The sequence below is a fragment of the Acomys russatus genome, chromosome 18 (assembly GCF_903995435.1).
Source record: "Acomys russatus chromosome 18, mAcoRus1.1, whole genome shotgun sequence".
NCBI classification, from domain to species: Eukaryota; Metazoa; Chordata; class Mammalia; order Rodentia; family Muridae; genus Acomys; species Acomys russatus.
Genome location: NC_067154.1, coordinates 64,009,665 through 64,028,424, shown reverse-complemented (window position 1 = coordinate 64,028,424; position 18,760 = coordinate 64,009,665). Strand labels below are relative to the sequence as shown.

Below are 18,760 nucleotides of genomic sequence, written 5' to 3'. Positions count from 1 at the left end.
AATCTGTCTGGCGCTTTCTCAGAAAAATGGGAATAGGGATTCCTCAAGACCCAGTTATTCCACTCCTTGGAATATACCCAGAAAATGCTCTACCACACAACAGGGATATATGCTCAACCATGTTCCTAGCTGCCTTATTCATAATAGCCAGAACATGGAAACAGCCTAAGTGTCCTTCAGTAGAAGAATGGATAAAGAAACTGTGGTACATTTACACTATGGAATACTATTCAGCTATTAAAAAACAAACAAACAAGGAATTTACGAAATTTGTGGACAAATGAATTGAATTAGAAATTATAATAATGAGTGAGTTCACCCAGAAGCAAAAAGAGACAAATGGTATATACTCACTTATATTGAGACACTAGCCCAAGGGGTATGTCCCATGAAAGACTTTACTTACCAGGAAAGTGGGTCAGAGGGGAGGACATCCTATTGGGACTTTTGGTGAGAGAAGCATGGGAGAATGTGGAAATAGAAGGATCCAGAGGGTCCGGGAAACCTACAAGAAGAACATTATGATGGGCGGATCTGGGTCCTGGGGTCCTTCCTGCTCAAACTATGGCACCAGCCAAGGACAATACTTGCAGTAAACTTCGAACCCCTACCCAGACCTAGCCAATGGACAGGACATTCTCCACCATTGAGTGGTGAGTGATGTCTAACTTTCATACAAACTCTGGGCCCCCATTTCTGACCATGTCCCCTTGATAGGAAGGCCTGGCGGTACTCAGAGGAAGGATAACAGGTCACCAAAAAGAGACTTGATACCCTATGAGCATATACAGGGGAAGGAGGTCCCCTTCAGTACAGTCATATGGGAGGGGAGTAGGGGGAAAGTGGGAGGAAGGGAGGAATGAAAGGATACAAGGGATAGGATAACAATTGAGATATAATATAAATAAATTAATACAAAAATAAACCAAAAAAAAAAAAAAAAAAAAAAAAGAAAAAAAAGAAAAAGAAAGTCAGCCAGAGTCTCTGAGAACTGTGGTAATCCTTTCCCACCTAGATAAAAATGAGTCTTTATTCAACAATGTAACAGTTTATTTTAAATGAATAATGTATTAGTAAATATAGTAAAGAAATATAATTTTTAGATCTTCAACTATGTGTCTCTTTTTAAGCCAAACCATATCTAGCATAATAGAGTCTCAGTAAATAGACAAAGAAATAAAATTTTCACCAATAGATAATAAAGAAGAACACAGGTGTACGGTGGCCATTCATTATTTTAGTCTTACTGTGTGGAAATATTTCTCTTTCGTTATTCAAAGAAGACAATAGAATTTGTAATTTCAAGAAATCTTGGCTTGAGAAATACAGACTTGACATATAAAAAATTTTAATAATCACCCAATTCTTATTCCATTTTTGAACAAGTAACTCAACCAACCCCCAATTCCATAAAGAATTATCTATTACACACTTACTACTTAAAAGTTAGTTTGATGGTACAGGTAGTAGTTTTAATTTTTTTTCAAACAAACAACCTAGAATTTCCAAGGAAACAGCTAAATGTTAAAGTTCACTTTTTAATGTTGGTTTTCCTGCTGAAGTGCAATCAGACTGGCACAGCTTTAACACTTATCTAAGAGAGTGATCAGTGTCTCTGTTCTAAATCCCCAGCTCACCAGGAATTGAGTAGTAGGGACACTACAGTTTGTTATTTTGTTCTTTGTCTCAATCTGTACTGCTGTGTATGTTATATTGCCCACCTCTCAAAAAAAATCAGCAGCTCTGCCCCAAATCCTTAGATTTTTTTTTTCTGTGTAAATAGAATGCTGAAGGAAATTGTGCCTACTTTGCTGGGAGATACTGTAGTCTGTGTGATAGATGTAGAGGGAAAAAAAGCATGAGTTTAATGCTGGTTCAATTAGCAGGCAGAAACAAGCCACTGGTTATATCATGAGCTAATCAGGGTACTTTCTGTCCAGAAAAGTACTTCAAAGGAATAGACTCTCTAGAAAAGACATAAATATTGTCCTGTACATATGACCCTCCTCACAAAAATATGCTTTTTGGTCTAGATTTTGGTGTTTGTCCTTTTAAAAGGCTGTTTCTAGAAATGTATATTTGCCATCCACTTGGTTTACATTTTTCCATGAGCATGGAAAGGAAGTCACATCCCAAGAAAAAAAGGGACGTGAGTTTTCCTTAATATTTAAGGAGAGTTAATGCTGTTTTTGAAGATGATGAGTGGAGTTGGGTTTTGTTATGTACAACGGTATTAAACTCCTCCCCTGTGTATTTTCGAAGGTTTGCTCATTATAATTGTTAATTGTACTTTTAAAATGCGCTTTTAACAGAAGAACATTTGGCTGGCTCTTAGAGACAGCTGCAGGCCTATAAGCTGCGTGTGGAGGAAGAGGGTCTCTGGGGTTGGGCTGGAGCAGGGCTGGAGTTGGTGGAGGGGAGCGCTTCAGAGGGGTGGCACACACTGCAGTGACAGTCCCTCCCAGGGCTGGTTGAGGCACCTCACTGGTGACGGGTCTGAAAGCACGTGGCTACGTCATGGAAAGCCAGTCTTTTCAATGCAAACTTCAACTCCTCCTCCTCCTCCCTCTAATGCCTGTAACTCACTGCCGAGGCTGGGCAAGGGATCCGGAGGGGAGATTTTCCTCATGCTCACGGCGGCAGGAGACTGGAAGAAAGGGTGTAAGGAAGGAAGAAGGAGATTTGTGGCGCTTTCTACCTACTACGAGACTGAAAAGGGGAGGGGGCACCTACAGCACATCTCTTCGTGATTGAGAACTGCAGGTTCAGTCCGATCCTACGGAGCTCTGGTGATTGCTTATTTAAAATTAAAAAAAGAAAGAAAGAAAGAAAAGAAAAGAAAAAAGGAAAATTGACCGCGGGAGAAGGAGGTTCAGTCTTTGGCAGCCAGACCCATATCGGAGGTGGTATTGGTGTGTGAGTGTGTATGGTGGTGGTTTGCTTTTTCTTTCTTTCTTTTCTTTCTTCCTTTTTCTTTCTTTCTTTCTTTTTTCTTTTTCTTTTTCTTCTTTCCTAGGGGCTACACAATGGCAGTCTTCTGTCTCTAAGATGAATCCGGCTTGCCTTCTGCAGATCCGCCCATCCTCAGTTCCATTGAGTAAAAGGCTATGATTTTCTCTTTGGGGATCTTTTGTGCATCACTGTTCTCCCTGCTTAGTTCTGGTCTCGGTTGGGATTTCTTTGCTTTTTTTGGTTTTGCTTCATGTGAAAACGGATTTTTTTCTCTCCAACCCTTTGGTCATGATCCAGTGGTGATCAAGAGGGGATAAATCATTCACCCTGGCCGAGAAAAAACAATCGCTGAGAAGTCGCAAAGAAAAATACCACGTGAGGGGAAAAAACTGGAAGAAGATACGGAATATTAACGTTTTTCCTATGGTAAAACCGGTGCCCCTCTTCAGGAGAACTGATTTCAAGTTATTATTATGCAACCACAAGGGCCTCTTCTTTCTCAGGGTGTCTAAGCTGCTGGGTTGCTTTTCGCCCAAATCAATGTGGTTTCTTTGGAACATTTTCAGCAAAGGAACGCATATGCTGCAGTGTCTTTGTGGCAAGAGTCTTAAGAAAAACAAGAACCCAACTGGTAAGCAAAGCATGCATCATATTCTGTTTTTCCTGGTAATACCCTGTCTGTTGCTCACGGAGCTAGGTCTGCAGTTTTGCTATGCAGGAGGCCGGGGAACATGCAAGGAACCCGGACAGTGTTGCATATAGAGGTGTTGCATGAATAAACAAGTAGCCACCGCCAGATCTGCGTCCTCCCGATCCGAAAACCGTGATCAACAGCTCTTAGCTGTGACACAATTCATCATTACGAGGGAGGAGGAAACTTTTTTTTTTTATCCCCCTACTAAGTGGATTTGGTCTCCCATGTCTGGTGGAATACTGAAGAGCTTATGGCTTATGACTGTGGCAGGAGAAAGAGCCGAGAGCTTGCTTTACTTCTGCATAGCTTTAGACTTTCTGATTAGCTTGCACATTATTCGCCACCCCATCACCTTTAGCAAAGTAAAAGCGTCCCCTCCCTCACGGCCTGGCTCCTCCGTCAGCCCCCGCCTCCCTCCCCCGTCTAGCTCTGAGTGCTATTAACTCATTCCCTAGTCTGTCTCTGACACATCAAGCCTGAGAACACTGAACACTGGAGCAGGGCTTGTGCTCGGAGGAAGCAAGACCCAAAGAACATGCCCAGTCTCTCTAGTATATGCCATTTACGTCCCTTCCCCTTTTAAAAACCGGCGTGGAAATCGTGTGCGTGGGTCTCACACTATGTGTGTGGGATGAACGTAGGGCCCCTGCCATACGCCTCCTGGCGATCATGCGCCCCGTTCCAAAGGGCTCCAACCAGGGAAACTTGCAGTATATTACATAAGAAATGCAAATGCAGGTGATTCTGGGAGCCGGGTCCCAGGGGTTTACTTCTCACTGTCTATCTAGTCTGAGGCATTTGGGAGCAGCCAAATCGGCCGGCGAGCAGCCCTCATGCTGCCAGGCCGGAGGGCTGCCTGGTGGTGGCAGCTGTGGCAAAGGAGGCTGAATGCAACCTTTTCTTAAATCATTCCCGCTGTCAGCCAGGAGTGTTTAGTATCTGCTGGCTGGGCTAAGGTGGGAAAGGACCTGGATCGGGTTTGTGTGTATGTGTGTGCCTGGAGTTGAGGGGCCGGAGGGGGCGGGGGATCCACTGTCCTGCAGTGACAGCGGGTGGCGGAGGCTGCTGAAGCTAACACTGCGGTGCACTAGATCATGACTCTCCTCGGCCGCCCTGACACCTGGAGCTCACAGTGGGCCGCGCTGGCATCCAGAACTCCCAGGGCTGGGCAGCAAGTGGCTGCTCTCTCCCAGCCTCTGAACCTAGCAAATGTAGCATCGCCTGGATGACGCGCTTGGAGGGGGCTGTGGCTCCAGCCTGCAGAGAGAACAGAGGAGCGTGGGTGGGAGGGGATGGAGGCAGTAGGTGTGGAGGTCGAGGACACTTTGCGGCCACCACTTCTGCAGCAAAAAGCAAGGTGCCTGCGAGTTGTTAATGAGTGTCTAAAGGGCAGATGTTTCTGTGGTCAGGCCAAGGGAAGTTGCCCCTTACTGGGACACTTAGGGGATTGTGGAGGTTCTGGAACTAGACAGCTATTGGCTTTTAGAAGGGTTCCATGCTGCAGTGGAATTGCTGCTTCTGTCCTGTATAGCCCTAGACCCTGTGTTCTAAATCCACTGCCTGTCTTAACCAACCTCCTTCAGTCTCCTGTCCTTTTACCCTTCTGTTCTTTAGCTACTCAGCGTTTAGCAGCTCTGAAAGGGTGCTCCCATTCTAAGATGTGTCCAAGGGGGCAGCACACTGGTCACCTTACTTACCCATTGCATTACCGACTCAGCCTTAAGGCGTGCTTCTAGCCCTTGGCATACAGCCTGACACTACTGATACCTGGTTCAAATAATACCCACCTACATCTGCAGCAACGGTTCATGGTCTGGATATGAAACAGCTGTCGGCAGGACTTCCCAAAGTGGCATAGGCTGTAGTTGCAAGGGAGGGCCCACTACTACTTCACACAGTAAAAGTAGTGGCCTTTGGAAGCCTTCTTGTGTTGTTCTGTGAAAAGATTTAGTTTTCTTCTGAGGAAGGAACACAGTAAAAAGTCTCTTTGTTTTGTTTTTGAGACTTGGCCATTTGTTTGTTCTGAGGTCTTTATGTTTTCATTGTAAATAATGTCACTGGAAATGCTGACCATCCTTGTTCAGTTCAATATCTTTTTATTAGACTTCCCTCTGCCCACCCACTTTCATCCCTCTAGAATAGTTTTCTTTTTCCAAAGTGTTTTGGAAATTGTTAAACAAATTATTATTTATTTTAAGAATAATTTATTTTTCAGCTTACATGTGCTAATGTACTTGAGTGGTATAGTGATTGGTCACCCACAGTGGGTCTGACAACATTGTCTACTATTCTAACAGGATAGTTAAGTCTTAGATTGCCAGGGATTTTAGTACAAACTGGAAGTCTGAGCACTTAGAAGATCTGAAAAAAAAAAAAAATAGAACACTGATGGGTCAGAACTGTAAGCTGGACTCAAACCCATGCCTGCTATTTCCTCTGAATATTATACTTGGTGAGGTCTGTTCTTCTGCTATTAACATGAAGCCTATAATAATTTGCAGCTTTTTGATCCCAAGATAGCAGTACAACTAAGAATTTAATTGGGTAATTAAAATAAAACAAGGACTAAAATCCTCTTAACTGTTAAAAACAAAAAGAGCAGATTGACTACCACCTATTATGTTATCTTAAGTCTACAAGGAGGACAACTAACTGGTTTCAAACTAAGAAAACTTGACAGAGTGCTGCCAAACACTAGGGAATGTGGTGCAGAGCATCCCTTACTACTTCAGGGACAAATTCTAGGTTAGTTTTTCTTTCCAATCTTTGCAAGTTTTAAAATAATTTACTTACTATTTTCAGTTTTGAAATAATCAACAAGTGTGGGGAATTGGGCCAAAGGTTCTTGACAATTTTAGAGCAGGTTGGTGTAAAAGTAAGCAGATAATAGCGGCATGGATTTAAAGGTGAAATTTATGCAGCAACTCAGAAGTTACTAATCACCTCCATAGTATTACTTTGCATGTAGTTGTGTTGTGTGATATCTAATGAGAAAAGAGCATGCAGCAGGCATGTGGGATGATGATGATGATGATGATGATGATGATGATTTTAAATAGCCTTAGTTAACCTGAGGCAGGGAAAATATTAACCCCCTAAACTACTTCCCATATTAGGGCAGGTATCCCATACCCTGCCTCAGTCTTATTGGCTGCATATTCTTTTAAAAAAATAAATCACAGTAGCTTAAAATTTTTGGATGTAGAGTGAATATAATAATTTCTTAAAAATACCTAGTATTTCACAGTACAGTGATTTTCAGAGAGCACATTTGGATGCATACACGTGCTCAAATGTCCTACTTTCAGCTATTTTCCTAGCAGAGCAATAACTGTGCATTTAGAAGAAATGTTAACTTTTGTAGCTTTTGCTTTAAGTATGAGTCATGCAAGGTGACTGTATTTTAGGCAAATCATTAAGTAGGAATATACTAAGTACAAGGTACTTATTTTGCCTGGAGGAGGCCTGGTATGTTCTTTGAACCAGTATAATAGTTCAGAATGACATATATATATATATATATATATATATATATATATATCAGGCTGGTTTGGGAAATAAACTGGGTCACTGCTCTGGAAGCAAAGCATGATAGGGTAACAAATATGGTTGGTAAGTACTAAGGTTGTATCATTGCTGTCACTCCAGACTCATAAAACAAGCAAAGGATTTCAGGGATTGTTTCACATGGTGTACCTGATACATCACACACAAGACCCCCAAGCCTCCTTATTGGGCTGAGACTTTGGAAAACTCAGATTTTAAGATATATTACAATGTGTGAGAATCTTCTTGAGTACAGGTATCTGTGGTGGGAGGATATGTAGGAAGCAGATTATCTATACATAGTTCTACAAAGTGCACTGAGAACATTCCATAGACTCATTGCCTTTTGTGTTATCTTTATGGAACTCAGCCTCATCTGCTGAGTAACTTAGCCACAGAAGAAGCAGAGGTTGATAGCAGCTGTTAGCACCTGTTTCCTGCTGGCATTGGTATCCTCAAGGCCCACTTTTTTTTTCAGTAATTGTTTTAGGTGTCCCAAACACATGGTATGTCAGTAACTCATTTATATATACATTTTTAAGAAGCTACTGGTATATAGGGTTATCACATTCTTTTGAAGTGAGAAAGTAGGGACATAAGGAAGGAAGAAAATGAGTAGGCACCGCTTCCCCTGCTTTTTAGCTTGCTGGGGTTCTGTAGAGCTGTGTGAGCCACAAATTGGCAAGGCCAAAACTTCTAAACGCGAAATGTACAGAAAATGAAAATATCAAATTCAGATAGTATGGTTTTCTTGTAGTATTTTAAAACTAAGTTGGGTCTAGATTCCATCAAGGAGGTTTTGGTTACCGAAGTAGTAAAGTTAAGTTACACAGAGCAGTGTTACTTCATGAATCAAAGGTGGCATTTTCAGCTTGGCTTCCAAGTATTGAATTGCTAGGAGAGTGGATTGTTTTGTTTTGTTTTGTTTTCTTTTCTTTTTTTTTTAGGTTGACATCCAAGTTAACAAGTATAAGATCAATGCATAATATTGTAGGCTCAGCTTTCACAATGCAGATGATGTTGTTCAGGTGATGCATTCCTCTGTGAATGTGCTAAAGCTGACTCCACACTGAGGCTCACATTCCCCAGAGCAGACTATTCCTTTACAATGAACCCAGCTTGCCATGTTGTAGTGAGACATACAGTGAAAACCTTTGTGTTTTCATACAAATGATAACAAGGATAGCAACCAATGTTTTCACTCCTTTGCACATCTAGGCATCATGCCTTATTTACACTGACTCATAAGTTTTCTATAAATATCATGCATCTGTATCAAAGTGGAAGTATTTATTCCAAATAGTTTCTTATGCCTTAGGGGGAAATAGTTGAGACATTTGAACAGTGTGGCAGAAATTCTATCTCTGTGAAGTTTAATCCAGTCATTGCATTCTGACCAGAGCTGAAAAACAAAACAACAGCCAAACAAACAAACACACCTTTGAGCCAAACTTAGCCCTTCCTTCAGGTCGGTGTGGGTCAGAGATAGATGTACATGTTAGTGCTTAGTCTATTCATTTTTATTTAGACCTTTAGTTTGTGTACTATGTGTAAGTTAAACCTGGGCATTGGAGAGCAGGGAATTTTATGAGAGAAATGGCTCAGTTTCTCAATTTATTTCCTGACATGAAATTCCAGACTTTTGCTATTCTATTTTGGAAGGGTCATTGAATCTTGATATTTTTCTTGTGTATTTATTCAATTGCTACAAAATAATGATTCTACTTTGGTAAAAAAAAAAAGTAACATCTTTAGGGAAGTCAAAAGAAAGAAATCCTAGGGCTTTGTAAATATGGAGGTCAAAAGTAAGAACACATGTCTACAGAGAACCTATTTTATAGAGAGCACTGAAAGTTGTGTTGGGCACTATTGCATTTCCTGTTTCCTAATAAAGCTTCTGCTTGTAATATGCAGCATATTTGTAAAATGTTATAGTAAGAGGAATAATGAAAAGTTGATGGCTCTAAAAAGCTGATCCACAGTACTGTGTCACTGCCAGTATGATAGTTGGTTAAATTCAGTGTTCACTTGTTTCCTGAATGATGAAAACAAAACTAATCACATCAACATAAGTAGGTAAACAAAAATGAGAGCAGTGGCATCAGTGTCTAGCTCTTTGTATACATGGGTGATTTTACAGAAGTGTTCTGAATCTGAAAAAACTGAGATCTCATACCTAAGCCTTCTCTAAAATCCCAAGTCAAGGTTTAATTGCGTTTTCTTTGTCAAACTTGCCCTTAAAATCATGAATGAAGGCTTAAGCCCCACCTGGTTCCCTATGTAGCAGATCTGGGTTTATTTTATTGTATTCTGCTTTCTTATTTCTTTTTCTGAAAAAGTTGGGTGATTTGTTTCTTTTTTTCTCTTTGAATATCCTTTCTCTAAGGCAACATCTGGGTCTCTCTCCCCTCTCTCTCTCTCTCTCTCTCTCTCTCTCTCTCTCTCTCTCTCTCTCTCTCTCTCTCTCTCTCCCCTTGTTGTTGACTCGGCAGCTGTCTCTAAAGAAGCCTTCTCACTTCTAGCATTTCTTTCTTTTGTAGTTTAAAAAGCAGTAATTTGGCTCCATGTGCTTCCAACCACCAAACTGATTTTCTTCCTTTTTCCAAGAGTCACTTTAATAGGGTGGAGGATGCCGAGCCACTGTGCCATGAGTTGAACACTTGGAATTTGTATCAGGGACAACAAAGTTACACGGAAGCTATGGCTTTGAGTGGAGGCCCTGGCCTACAACTGTAAACATTATTTTGTGCAGAACTATGAGTCTTAAAACTCTGTAACTCTGATCTGTTTAAAGCATGGAAACCTTTTGGAAATCCAGCAGAAGCTGGTGATCAGAACAGGCTGCAGTAGGCAGGTTTCCTCCCTGCCTGACCCAGCAGTTGCATTCCTCCTAGGCTTGCAGGGCATCTACCCACCGGGCAGTTCCCTCCTGGGGGTTCTGCTAAGCAGCACGCAATGCGGCAGAAGCAGCCTGCTGGAGCAGCCATCTCAGACAAGTTTCTGTTGCCAAGGAGATGACTTCTGACCCCTAGTGCATCCCAGGTGGCCCCTTTGCGGGTGCCACAGTTGCTATGGGAACTGCAGTGACCAAGATCTTGGCACTGGAGCAACTTGGAAGCAAGGGCCAACCACTCTGCCCTCTTCCTTCTGGTGCAGGGAACAGCACGGTTATCCTGTGGAGCCCAGGCAAGGAACTGGTCCCAGCCCACAAGTGGCTGCCTCTGCCTATTCCTCTCCAGGCTACTTTAAATGTGCTGCTGAGACTCACAGCCAAACAATAGGGGAGCTCTTATGGGGAAGGATAGAAGGACGAACAGAGTCAACTAACCTAGCCCTATGATGACTTACAGAGATGAAGCACCAATCAAAGAACATGCACGGACTGAACCTAGCCCCTCCTCCCTGCCCCTCCCCCCACATATGTAGCTGATGGGCAGCTTGGTCTTCATGTGGGTTCCCTAGCAAGTGAAACGAGGCCTGTCTCTGACATAGACTAGGTTGCCTGCTTTTAGATCACTTGACTCTAGCTGGGCAGCCTTGCCTACCCTCAGTGGAGAAGCGTGGCTTAGTTCTGATGCAACTTAGTGTTTCAGGGCGTGTTGGTAAGGGGGGGGTTCCAGTTTTCTGAGGAGAACGGAGCTGGGTAGGGGAAAGAAAGTGAGACAGTGGGACCCAGAGGAGAGGAGGGAGAGGGTATGTTCAGGATGTAAAGTGAATATATAAATGAGAGAGAGAGAGAGAATAAATAAGTGTGTATGTGTGTAGGGGGGAGGAGGGAGCTGGGCTGCCTCTCTTTGTGTACAAGGCAGGAAAGGGGGACTGGGAGCTTTTCTGGAGCCCAATTCTAGCCTCAGTTTACCCAATCACTTCCAGGAGACTCACATACATTCCTGAAGTTTTCTGTGCTCCATTTTAGGGTGCAATCGAAGAGTTCTGGTTAAAAATTTTAACACAGTGTCACTTGAAATAGTTTTGATTTCCTAAACCTTTACATTTAGTCCACACCACCCTGTCTCCTTCCCTGTATCTTTCTTGGCCTATTTTGACTACATTTAAGCTGTGTTTTAAAATGAGTGATTATCAGATGTTGGCTTACCTTGAAGCTCCTGAACGGCTTTCTCCTCTTCCTCGTGTACCAGTTCCTTATCGGGAATACTAGTGACTACTGTAAAAGCTGGTTCATAACTGTAGGCACAAATACAGCCAGTCTCTCAGTCCAGGAGGAATAAACTACAGAGAGCTTCTCAACCATTTTCTAGTGCTGTGTGCTATGAGATGACTTTACAGTTGACTTATTCTGTCCCTAGATGCCTTTTTGTGGGGGACTGTTAAGCATTTTGAAATATGGGATGTATGTACTGGCTCCCCCTCCCATCCTCTTTGGTCTACGGGGAATAATCACTTTTAAGTTTTAAAAACCTCACTCATAAGTTTTAAAAGTTTTGCCAGGTCCACTTTCAGTTCTGAAATTTATGAAGTCTTTCAGGACCACAGGCTCTTTGTCAAGTACACATTATCTTTCCTCTCTCTCTTTGCAATGCATTCCATGCTGGCATAAACTCAGCATTCTCTTGCCTCAGTATTCAGAACACTGGCATTAGAGGCAGGTGCTCACCACACCCAGTTATTTTCTAAACTTAATACAGTTAAAACGTTCTCCTGTGCCTCAGGTGTTGTCGAAGGAGGAGCAGGGTAAAGAGTTCTTGCATGAAGAATTTTGGGGCAGGCAAAAAATATTGGGCTGGATCTGATGGTTCAATACTAGCTAGGAGCTGTTGGCAGAACAGGATAAGCTACGGGTCAACAAAAGCTATAGAAGTCATCATATTGACTTATGATGACTGCCTAGGAGTTAGTCACTACAGAAAAGCTCAGGGTGGGTTGGTATGGAAAAGTGAGTATTATGTTTTAAACTTTGACCACATGAGAGTAGTACAAACCACAACTAAGCTGAAGATAGTAGTTGTCAGTAGGGACTGGCAAGTGGTTCATTTAGAAGGTAAAGAAGAACAGATCATGTGTCAATATAACTCAGATTCACCCTTTAGGCAACACTTATGACACAGGGTGGAAACAACTTTGAGTCAGGCAAGACTGAAGAAGGAGCATATAGGAAGCACATTATATAATAAATTACACACACACACACACACACACACACACACACACACACACACACACAATTTATTCCCACATTACATCCTGATTGTTATCCCCTTGCTCTTATCTTCCCATTCCCATCCTCCCTCTTCTGCCCTATTCCCCTCCCCTAGACCTCTGATGGGTGGGGTTGGGGAGCTCCTACCCCACTGTCTGGCCACAGCCTATCAGGTCTCATCAGCCTGAATCCTCTTCCTCTGTGTGCTGGCATGGCCATCTTGCCAAGAGGCAGTGATCAAATAGTGGGCACCATATGCTGTGGTCCCAAGTAAGGCTCAGGAAAGGAAATGGAATCAGACTGAGAGAAAAAGTAAATTTGGAAAGGAAGTTAAAGGAGTCTAGAACTTTCTGCCCATAGGCTTTAAGCTGTTGGTAATTTGTCATTAGTACATTGTCTTCACTTCGTAGACCTATAAAGGCTGCCTAGACTGCCCTATTGAGGATCCAAGGAACTTAGTAACAAGTCAAAAACCTTGACGGGTTTCTAGGTTAAAATTCAAACACTTTGGGGGATGTATCTTAGGATAATGAGGCTTTTTGTTTGTTTGTTTGTTTTTTACTTTACTCTGAGGATCTTAGGGATAGAAAAATGCTTTGTAACAGTTCTTTGTCAAAAGCACATACTTTGCTCATTATAAGGAGCCAAGTAGTAGAATTAAAAGCCAGGTTTTCAGATGGATTGTTCCAGACTGGCAAGAAAGGAGAAGGAAGCCCAAACCTTGTATTTATATATGTAGTGCGTCTTGCTTCCCAGATGCAAATGAAAGTGCTTGTAATTAAAATGTCTTTCCCCTCTGTAACATTTTGCTGTCTGAGCAATTACAGTAGATCACTGAAGTGAGCCATAACCTTCTCTGCAAAGCTGTCTCTTAAAAGTATAGCTTGGGAGAATTCACTATTTCAATCCTTCCCACTTTCTATTATTAACATTGAGTTGTATTTTAAAATGCAAAAATAGGAGGACCTAAAGACCAGATCAAAAATAATATTTCTTAATTATGGTTAAATATAAAAAATCTGAACCCTGTCTTCTTTTATTGTGTTCCTGTTGAACATTAGGTGTTATAAATATTAAGAAAAGAAAGGCTGTGTTTGCTGGGATACCTTACGTAGTTTGCTAATTAAACACTTAGCAGTCACTATCATTCTGTTTTACTCTTGATGAACGTTGAAAGCAATAACCCAATATGCTAAAGTGTCCTGTTTTATTATCAATATGGCTCATATTAGATTTAGATTTTTCATTACCTCAAAAATATTTTCCCATTTACAATGGTAACTGAATGAAATAAGTCCCTGCACATCACATATATAATAGTAGATATTAAATAGAAGAAATACTGTTAGAAAGTTAATTAAAAATATAAAAAGTATACATTTTAGGGGGTATATGGGACGATTTGATAGATGAATATCTATGATATAGGAGATGCTTTGAATGAAATAGATGATAAATGCTAGAAGTAGTTTAAGTGTACAGTAACCAATTTAATTGGGATGTCTCTCGGCTCATCTTCTGTTCCTATAACAATGTGAGACCAAGTAATTTACTGAGAAGTTGGCAGATGATAGCTGTTCACGGAGGGAGTATCATTCATTTGTTGGGTATGGCCACTTGTAGGCCTCCCACGTGGCCCAGTGGATGGCCCTCCACCTGTGTACATATAGACAGGACTAACTGAACGTAATAGGCTGTCAGAAAGATCAAAAAGAGAAAGGAAGTTAGAGGAGCATGATGAGGGGAATACAGAATTTAGAAGCAGGAGATAGGGCCTTAATACCACATTTTATTCTATTCATGTATGAAATTCTCAAAGAATGAAAAAATACAATAAAAATTATGAAGCCCAAGCATAAAGAGTTCACAACTCTTCAGGTTGGTAAGTGAAAAATCTGAGTATACAGTGAAATTATCTAACTCCAGACCAAATACCCTTAAGTTTCTACACTGTAGTTGCCTCTTTACAAAGTGTGGTAAGGCAGTATTTACATAAAAGTCACCAATATTTGTCTTTGTGTTTTTGTGAATCATTTTGACCTAAAGCTAAAATGAACTGCCATAAATCCAACCTTTAGAAACCTGAAGATTCTAATGTTTTTTTTTTTAATTTTTAAAATTAATTTATTCTTGTTACATCTCAATGTTTATCCCATCTCTTGTATCTTCCCATTCTTCCCTCCCCCCATTTTCCCATTATTCCTCTCCCCTATGACTGTTCCTGAGGGGGATTACCCCCTCCACCCCCCCACCCCCCCCGTATATGCTCATAGGGTATCAAGTCTCTTCTTGGCAACCTGCTGTCCTTCCTCTGAGTGCCACCAGGTCTCCCCCTCCAGGGGACATAGTCAAATGTGAGGCACCAGAGTATGTAAGAAAGTCATATCCCACTCTCCACTCAACTGTGGAGAATGTTCTGACCGTTGGCTAGATCTGGGTAGGGGCTTAAAGTTTACCGCCTGTTTTGTCCTTGGCTGGTGTCTTAGTTTGAGTGGGACCCCGGGCCGAAATCTGCCTATCATAATGTTCTACTTGTAGGTTTCTAGGACCCTCTGGATCCTTCTACTTTGCTATTCTTCCATGCTTCTCTCATTTAGAGTCCCAATAGGATGTCCTCCCCTCAGTTCCAGTTTCCTGGTAAGTGAAGGCTTTCGTGGGACACTAATGTTTATTTGAGATATGATTTAAGTTAATTAAATGCAAATTATATATAACTTGATGCATTTATACAGTTGTGGGTTATAATCATAACTAATAGCCATGGTGGCGCATGCCTTTAATCCCAGCACTCGAGAGGCAGAGGCAGGTAGATCTCTGAGTTCAAGGCCAGCTTGGTCTACAAAGCTACAAAGCCAGGGCCATTATAGAGAAACTCTGACTTAAAAAGCCTAAAAAAACCACAACCAGTAATCTAACCAGGGCTTAGACCATTACTGATCACTACAGAAAAATTTCTCCTTTCCCTTTCAGAAGTGTTATGATTTCTCCATCTTTAAATTGTAGTCAGATATCCCATCACCAAATCACAAAACCTTCACACTTCATAGTTTGCTTTGTTTTCTCAGTAAGTATAATGCTTTTTCCAAGGCAAAACATAGGCCTTGATCCAAAGGACCTGAGTGATCTCTTCTTAGCCAAATACAAGTGATCAAGACCCAAGAAAAGAGATTCTGGGTGACCCCACATAACTTGTTCATCTGTGGAAAAGATTATGTTTGTTTTTATAATGACAAAACAGAAAGAAATCATGTTATCACTTTTACCAGATACTGAGTCAGTGGGGGATAGCAGGTTTTGGATGTTATAACATTCTTAGCTTTAGATTGCTAAGAATACATTCTGAAAGTTTTACAAGTAGCTACAACTGCAAGGTGCTAGGTAGGATGCAAAAGTTGAAAATAAATGGCTAATAGATGGGCTTTAAAGTAGCTAAAGGCAACTTTGGCTCCATCTGCAACATTCTTAGTTGTCACAATGACTGATGACAAAAATTCTAGGGCCTAACTACTCTTCAGGATCTCCAGCTATGAGTGACTTCTTCAGAGAGCATCAGTTCATGTATTTGAGACTCACCTGTCTAATTGAACAGATTGAAGTTAACATCCATCAGTTGTCAGGAACCACCGAAGGTCAAAATGTATGGAATTTTTAAGCTCGTCACAGGTAACAGAGCTGCTAGTCCAAGACAGGAGATTCCGAGACACAGAACAAGGGCTTTGTTACTCAGGAATGACAGGCAGGCTGGGCTTCATGTTCTTGTCATCTTATGGTGTCCACATGTGCTTCAGTTTCTTACAGGCAGTGCCCAGTTGCTCAGTATACATCTATACAAGGTAGATCTGTGTAGCAGCTAGAATATATATTTAAGAAACTCAGGCTTTAAAAAAAAAATCACTTTACAGCTTGATCCTGGCCCCCTCCTTCCTCTCCTCCCAGTCCAACCCTCATGTCCACCCCCTGTTTCCCCCTCTTCTCCTCCTGAGGCTCACGAGGTACCAACCCACCCTTGCATTGCAAGTCTCAGCAGGACTAAATGCCTCCCTTCCCATTGAGGCCAGAGAAGGCATCCCAGCCAGGTGAAAGGAATCCAAAGACAGGCAACAGGGAGCCTCTACTCCCATTGTTAAGGAACCCATATGATGACCAAGTTGCACATTTGCTACATATGTGTATGGGGCCTAGGTGCAGCTTGTGCGTGCTCTTTGGTTAGTGGTTCAGCCTCTGTGATCCTCCATAAGCCCAGGTGAATTTACTCTGTAAGTCTTCTTATGGTGTTCTTAACCACTCTGGCTCCCTCTATCTTTCCTCCCACTCATCCACAAAACTCCCAAGCTTCCCTATTCATTTGATTGTGGGGCTCTTCATGTTTCCACCAGCTGCTGGATAAAACCTTTCAGAAAACAGCTAATGTTAGGATTCTGCTTTAGTCTGCCTACCTGTGATGTCACTGCTTACCTGCCACGGGGGTGTGGCCCTGCCCTGTGGCTCTCTCTTTCTCTCTCTCTCTCTCTCCACGTGTGTCCCCAGAGATGGTTCCTGTATCTCCCTATTAAACCTCTAAAGTGGATCTGCTGCGTGGTATGATTCCATCCCTCTGTACAATTCCACCGTTCACCTTTAACCTCCACCACTCAACGTTTTACAGTTAAGCTATGCTCATGTCTGCAAGCATGGCAGAATTTCATTAATACTGTCCAGTGTTGGCTCTCTCCCGTGGGGTGGTCCTCAGGTTGGGCCAGTCATTGCTTTGCCATTCCCTCAACCTCTGCTCCATTTTTATTCCTACACTTCTTGTACGTAAGACAAATTTTGGATAAAAAAAACCCCAGGCTTTTAAGAGTCTTATGTTTGCTTATGGTTATTATCCTGGTCAGGAAAAAAATGTCCTTACATCACTGGGAGACACTATCTCTTGATTCCAAGATGATATGCTTATATATCCTTGCAAGGATTGTCTGGTACGGAACTACTACAGGACTTGGAGAGATGGGGTGGGTACCTTGTCTTTAAATCTGTTTTAAGAAAGGAATTTTCCCTGTCTGTGATTCATAGGACCCCTATGCCATACTCCATGATTTTAAAGCATACACTGAAGCCATATTCCCATTTAAATCATGGATAATGTGTTGAACTTGTGAGGTGAGGCCTGTAGCAAATGGTTGCATTTATGCCCTTCATAGTCATGAAGCCGAAAGATTGTTATGTACATTTTGGCATAGTTTGGGCCCATATCTCTATGTCTGATAGCTTTTTAAGCAAGGAGCTTTGATTCTTCAAAATGCAGAATGAACTTTTATATACTTCACCCTCTAGTAGTCACCTGCTTCTTTGCAAGATGATGTTTTCTACTGAAACACTCAATGGGGGAAGAAGTAAAAATGTCAACAGGTTATTTGGACACAAGACTCCTTTTACCAACTTGTAGCACATTGTATTAAGTTACTTTTGTCATGACTTTGACAAAATATCTGAAATGAAGCAACTTAATGGAGTCAAAGGTCATCATGGTGGAGAACATGAGGATGTGGGTTATATTATAATCTGCAGCTAAGAGGCAGAGGAGGATGAATGCCAATGCTCTTTATCCTCTGATTTCTACTTAATCTGAGATCCTAGTCCATGGGATGGTGATGCCCACATTTACCATGGATCTTCTTTCCTCAGTTAAGCCTCTCTGGAAATCCCCTTCCAGATACATCCAGAGATGGGCACCTTAGGTGATTCTAAAGTCCATCATTGTGACAATATTAACCATCACAGACATCTTTTTCTATACTGATTTAAGGTGCTGTTCTGGCTCCAATAGTGCTGCTTATTGTTAGTGGGGACATACATTAATGAACAGTGTACCACAGACACATTTGGGAATGAATGGTTTTGTTCTATTTCTGTTACAAATTGGAAGTGTGTATTAGGAGATGAGTATCTTTGTTTTAATGTTTGAAATGGCACAAAAATTATGACATATTTTAAGAATGATAACTTGTATTAAAGAGCAAATCTTATGAGTATCTAATAAATAAGACTTTAAATTAGAAATTATAATTTCTTTGACACAGAGCTAGAATCAGAATTTCTAAGACTAGTTTGTACATGGCCACATGCATATAGGAATGGGAATAGGTTCCTTTTAGGTGAGATAGTGGTAGATGTAATGTATTGGGAGTCAACACAACTTCAACTCAAATTCTCTGGTGTGTGAGTGAGCAGTGACTGAATCAAACCTTTTAAAAATTTCTTTTGAAAATTAGGGAAAGAGGAATAGACAATTACCTGCATAACATCACAGGACTAGATGCTGAGGCATTAAGAAAATGGTCTGGCTGTTTTACTAAGTATAACACTGAATTTAAAAATGTAATTCATTTTTACTCTGTGAAAGTAAAGATGCCACATCAGAATCATGGATT

The 18,760-nt window shown here is 41.4% G+C and overlaps 1 protein-coding gene across 2 annotated transcripts in view; it reads left to right on the top strand.

Moving 5' to 3' along the window:
- Positions 1-2,502: 2,502 nt before the first annotated feature.
- Fgf14 (fibroblast growth factor 14) overlaps positions 2,503-18,760 on the top strand; it is a 570,141-nt gene continuing 553,883 nt past the window's right edge. Inside the window, exon 1 of one of the 2 annotated variants that reach the window (XM_051161008.1) lies at positions 2,503-3,583. In XM_051161008.1, the coding sequence (XP_051016965.1) occupies positions 3,376-3,583 (208 nt within the window). In that variant the 5' untranslated portion in view covers positions 2,503-3,375. The remainder of the gene's footprint in view (positions 3,584-18,760) is intronic. The other variant, XM_051161011.1, reaches the window with a different exon arrangement.